The 6000-nt window shown below is 44.8% G+C and overlaps 1 protein-coding gene across 4 annotated transcripts in view; it reads right to left on the reverse strand.

The window, feature by feature from the left end:
- CPEB4 (cytoplasmic polyadenylation element binding protein 4) overlaps positions 1 to 4251 on the reverse strand; it is a 70812-nt gene extending 66561 nt beyond the window's left edge. For 3 of the 4 annotated variants that reach the window (XM_045999284.1, XM_045999282.1, XM_045999281.1), the window contains exon 1: positions 1724 to 4250. In XM_045999284.1, the coding sequence (XP_045855240.1) occupies positions 1724 to 2848 (1125 nt within the window). In that variant the 5' untranslated portion in view covers positions 2849 to 4250. Of the gene's footprint in view, positions 1 to 1723 lie in introns of all 4 variants that reach the window. The other variant, XM_045999280.1, reaches the window with a different exon arrangement.
- Positions 4252 to 6000: the final 1749 nt, after the last annotated feature.

Genomic DNA, 6000 nt, shown 5'->3' on the forward strand with positions numbered 1-6000 from the left:
CCAGTTAAAATGTACAGAATGCCACCTTAGATTTAAAAATTAGCAACATACGAATAATTCAAAAAAGTCACCTTTGCACTAAATTTTCTTTAAATTTATGTTCAAAGAGTATTAAAAGCAACTTTTTAAAAAATAGCCTTCATGAAATCACCAATGTCTAAAAGCCTTTTACCTAGCCACTAACACAAGATAATTGCTCTTCGGTTTGAGTGAAGACCCTTTTTAAAAGAAAAAGCCAACAGCTTTTTAATACTCAGGCAAAAAAATATTTTTAAATATTTAAAACTAAACTTAATCAAAAATTTTATGATATATCCTAATTATTCCACCTGAAACCTTGAGGGAAGGGACATTTAATTCCTTGGAATGACATAGGATTCCCTTAGCAAACTTGCCCTCCCACTAAGCAAATTATTAATCAAAACAGATAGTTCTGCTTTATGCTGACATCATATCTGGGGACATTGCAACTATTCTGTAATGTGTCTTAGCCCTTGCAAAAACATCTCTAAAATAACCCTCTATCTGTGGTACATGTGTATTTATATACGTGCATACAGATAGATATTTTAATCCTTGCTTTTTCAACCTAGGGTTTGTACTCTTATTAGCTGTGCACTTTTGGGCAAGTTATAGCTTTCTGAATTTTCTCATCCACAGAACGGGGATAATAACAGAACTTACCTTGAAGGGTCACTGTGAGGACTGATTCAATGTTAGCTTATTATCCCACATAAATTTCCCAAACACATATAAACAATCATACCCTCAAATATACAAACTCAGTGGGGCATCTGATGTTCAATTAACTATGAAATTCCCTTTATCTCATTTCTATCAACTAGACTGGCTGCTCATTAATTCAAAAACATCAAACCATGTGACTCTTGAAGAATAAGGAAACACTGGTGGCAAGAAAGACAAGTGATCTTTGCCTGTATCTATTTTTAGGAATGGCTTATCTACACCCCTAGTGTTAACACTGGAAAATAAACAAATGGATGAAAGGCATCATAAAAGAGTCACTCTGAGATCAACAGTTCCATGGTATTTGAAAATAAAAGGGGATGAAGAAAACATTTAGATCATTTCTGTACCAGTCCTTCCTGACACAGGGCAGGCCGGAATTTGCAAAGAGGTTTAAGTGGAATTGCTGAATTGATGAATTCAGACTGTTCAGACTGCAAGGTTCAGAGAGGTTCCAGGTTTAAAGTGCAACCAGTGAGAAAACTATAATTCAATAGTTGGTTTTCAGTGAATCACTAGCCTACAGTGGAGGGAAAAAAATGAATTTTTTGGTTATACAGTTACTTCATCTGGGCAGAAAATGATCATCACTTTCCACAATGAAGTATACTTATATCTATATATTATTTATTCTCACCTTAAAAAGTGAGGAAAAACCAACCCTGATGATCCTGTCAGGCTAGAAAGCTATTATAGTTAATAATTACAACATCTCTAGCAACCTGGTATTCATAATTATGCCAATTCACACTATTATCTGTGGGGAAGATTACAATTAGAAATTTATCAAGGAAACAGCTGAATATTTTATTCCAAATCATATTCCTGTCCTGCCAAAATAACGTCTGGTAATTAATTCATTTTCTAAGAAGAGTTCTGCTATGTACATGGACCATTCAAACTCTCTTAGTTAAACAGATATTACACCATGCAATTTCCTTGTTCATCTTAATCTATTAATGGAACATAATCTTACCGGAAAAGGAAAAATGTTGTCAGCCCTGTTCAAGCTATCTTCCATCCAGGATTTAGGAGCAAAGGCAGAGCTGGGGCGAGCGTACTTCTGCAGCTGAATATGATTGCTTGCAAAATTTTTCTTCAGAGGCGAGATGGAATTCAGGGGCGTTATTCCTCCATTCAGCCCTCTGCGGTGATCTCGGCCTTGGGAACCTCCCCAGCCCCCATATCCACCACCTCCCGGGCTCCACGAAGAAGATGGTGTAGGAGAGGGACTCTGGTAGCTGCTCCATGGAGAGGGTGGTTTGTTAAGATTATTTGCCAAATGAGGCAGCTGGTTAAAAGCAGCATTTCTATGTGTGAAAGGTGGGGGATGGGGACTGGCAGGAGACCTCCTCTGCTGCTGATGCTGGCTGTGATGATGCTGGAAATGAGGGTGATGAGGGTGGTGCTGTGAGAGAGGCCCGATTTGAGGGGAGAAGCTGCCTCCAAAGCCAGGGCTGACATGATGGGGAAAATTTTGAAACAACAGAGCACCGTTATTAGCCGAAGCAGCCGGGACCCCTCCCTGGTGAAAGAAACTTGCATCTTCATTGATGATTGTAGAGGAAGAAGGTGCTATCGCTGCTGACCAGTTACTGAAACCAGTAAGAGACGAAGCACTAGACGTCAAGGGTTGGGTCGAAGTACCTAGCCCCGTGGCTTCTTGATAATCAAACCCTGTCAACACTGGTGACTCGATTCTTATTTTCTCCTTGCCATTGCCATTTTCTGAAGAATTGTCCCCTTGATTTTCTTCTGATTTTGCCTTCTCAGGTTCAGGCAGTATTCCAGCTTCCTGACCTGGACTGGGTGAGAGCTGCTGCTTTTCTAAAGGGTCTTGCTGTTCCTGTTGCTGACTTTTTGCTTTTTCGGACCCCAAGATCTCATCCTGAATGTTATGGGTAGCGGGAGCAGGAAAGAGCCAAGCTGACCCGGCACTGCTGCCATTGGCAGCTGTGTTATTATTTATAAAAGCAGCAGGGCTGGGGGTGGCATTTTGGTGATGGTGTGGAGGCTGCAGATGTGGATGGAATCTGACTGGAAAAGCAGATTTATTCCCAGTATTGCTTTGCACTAGCACTCCAAACCCGTAATCCCCCATTTATTATTTTTAGGATCAGATCCTTACGATAAAAAATGACAACCTAATGTCTCACGTCTTTGTAGCCTCTACCCAAAATTTAAGTTGTTTGTTTAAAATGTCTTATTTATAGCTAGCTCAAAGATCGCAGCTTATCACTTGAAATAGTTCTGATTTGGAATTCTGGTCTCTGAAAGGAAAAAAAAAAACTAAAAAAAAATCTCTTAAAACATTGACATGAATCCAACTGGGCTTATTTCTAGGAGGAAATAAAAACGAAGAGGGTAAAAATCAAGTCTTTGGTTAGTAAAATAGGCGCTTTCTTTTTTCCAAAGGAAAATGTACATGAATGACAAAAACACAGCTTCTCAAGCATCTATGGATGTAGAAGAATAAGCATTGCGCGGAGTAAAAATATATATATATATAATTTAACAATCACATATGGTCTTCCTCAGCAGTTTAGATTCACTCACATAAAAATTAGAATAGGGCTAAGAGGAGAATACGTTCTTTTCTTGGCAGCTTGGTTAAAAAAAATCAGGAATAATTTAAGAACATTATATATTATATATTTATATATATAGATTATATTAGGTTATCTGGGGTGGGAGGTGAATTCCTGGTTGCGGGAGAGGAAATCAGCATTGACTAATGGAAAGATGATTGCAGGGAGGTTTCTGCTGTTCCTGGTCCTGTTTCTGCTCTTTCACGGGGTGCAGTTTTGGCCTCTGGGGCTGTTCCTGAGGCTTTGGGTGCAGATCTTGCTGAGGTCGCTGTTCCTGGGCTCCCCCCGGCCTCCTCTCCCCCATGAAATGGGTTGAAAACACCCGTTTCTCCCTCTTGAGGGGATCGCGATCAGGAAGGATTAGCGAGACTCGAGGAGGGTGAGCTGGCGGCCCGGGGGTGCGGGGACCAACGGGGCGACCTGGAAGGTCCTGCGGTTTCGGCCTCTTCCCCTCTCTGCGGCTCCGGGGTTTTTTTCCCTCATGGGACCCAGGGGCGGTTTGTTCAGTTCTCTCAGTTCGATTCTCCGCAGGGGGGGAAAAAAAGAGGAAAAAAAGGGAAACCCCACTAGTGTAGTTATTCTAAAAGAGAAGGGCCTCCCCCCTTTGCGCTCTCTCTCTTTTTTCCCCCAGATTTTAGAAAAATCTATAATTTAGAAGGCTTTTGTTTCTCCTCACGGTTGCTGGGCCGTCGTCGTCGCCGCCGCCGCCGCCGCCGTCGCTTTACCCCGGTCCCGCAGTCCCCGCTGTCGTTGTTGCGGACTCCGCCTGGCTCTGCTGTTTCTCTCCTTCTTCCTCCTCTTCTTCCTCTGCTGTCGCCGATGCCGCCGCCGCCGCCGCCGCCACCGCCTCCCGGTGCCCGGGTCCCGCAGCCGCGGCTGAGTCCTTCTCCTCAGGACCGAGCCGAGTGAAATGACAACCAGCTGGAAAGACCGAGAGACACTTCCGGTTCGAAGAGGGAGGGGTGGGGTACCAAGGGCACTCCGCCCACCTGTCGAAATACCAATCAGATGTTAGAATTTAGACGAGGCCACGCCCCCGGCTCTGGTCCCCTCCTAGGAAGGTCGAAAACATACCTCGAGAGGCGCCTCTTCCGTCTGCGCCTCGCCCAGTGAGGCCAGGCGCCTGGAACCCGCTCCCCCACCCAGAGAGAGCGCGCAGCAGGTTGCCATCTTTAGTGTGGGCAAAGGTCTCTTTTGCTGTTTCTCTCCCCTCACCACGCTTTGCAGGAGTTGCATATAGGGATGCACGGAAGAGAACGGATCCCTCGAGCGCTACGAAAAAGAGTCAGAGTCTTGGGGATCCAAGGGACGACGAGGATGACCGGGAGGTCTGCCCACAGTAAAGGTGGGTCCCCAGGCGTCACGTGCTTTGGCCCGAGCTCCGCCCCAGAGGGATCTGGAAGGGGAGGCGGGTCTCCCCGGTCCGCTGGGCCGTGCCTAGAATTGCTTACGTCCTTATCCTGCCTGTAGCCTTCACGCGGGACTCTCCCTTCACCTTCCACTCCCCCACCCCCACTCCCCGGCTTGGCTTAGTTACCCGTCTGGTGCAGTCTCTCAGGCACAAAGATACAGCTGCTGGAAGCGTACGTAGTTGAGCCCTCTTCTCCATCCTATTCTAGTCTGCCGAACAGGCTGTACCAGAGGGACATTTCCAACGCGAAAATCGTGGTCCTCACCTGTTCAGATCTCTTTCCATGAAAAAGGCCAAACTCGTTAGTCTGGTATCCAAGGCCTTTCCGCTCTGTGGACAGTGCACCTTAACGCCTCATCTCGGAACAAGTGCCTCACACCAACCTGCTCCAAACATACCAAGCTGCTATCGGTGCCTTTTAACATGCCCTTTCCTTCGTCTCCACTTGGTAGACGCCTGTTTCATTTTAGCAATCCGTTCGAAAGCTACCAGCTCTGCCTTCTGAATTCTCTTCTGCGAGCATATATGGCTCGTAAGTCCTGTGTATGTTTCTCATGCTCCTTTATCACACTGTCGTAATGGCCGCTTAATGTCTGCCAGACTTGGGCTCCGCTGTGGGCTCGTTGAGGAGAGGATCTTGTGGATTGAAAGCATTGCTGAATGAATGCTGGAAAAAACGAGGCAACAAACCATCTACGGTGAATGACAATCCCTTTTCCAAGTCTGAATTATTTATTTCTGCTATTTGATTTGGAGTTCACATCTCTCAAACTTTCATCGTTTAGGGTTTTCATTAGCTGCTCTTGTTAATCTATGTGCATTCCCACTTACCATGACCATCAAGGACTAGGGTAATGCCTTGCTCTCAGCACATGCTCTAAAGACTTTGATAAGTGTTTTCCTTTAGTAGGAAATGAGAAATGAAAAATGAAGAGAAGGAATCACAGTAGACTGGAAAAGTAGGAAAACAAAGAAAGATCAAAGACTTTTAAAAGGAATCTTTTGAACAAAGGTGGCTTCCATTTCATTTCTATGGCCCTCCATGAATGGCCCTAGTTTCTGCTGCCTCAGTTTCTCAATCTACCAACACTTCCATGTAGAATACCTGTTTAGAGCCTTAAGAAGTGCTTTTTACTGTCTTTCCTTGTATCATGACCATGAGCCTTCCTTCTACAACTCTACTCCGAGTTCTTTGAGCACAGGGACTGGGTCTTACTCTGCTGTTTATTCCCCACAACTGGACATACCTCGAGA

The sequence above is a fragment of the Meles meles genome, chromosome 3, assembly GCF_922984935.1.
Source record: "Meles meles chromosome 3, mMelMel3.1 paternal haplotype, whole genome shotgun sequence".
Lineage (NCBI taxonomy): Eukaryota > Metazoa > Chordata > Mammalia > Carnivora > Mustelidae > Meles > Meles meles.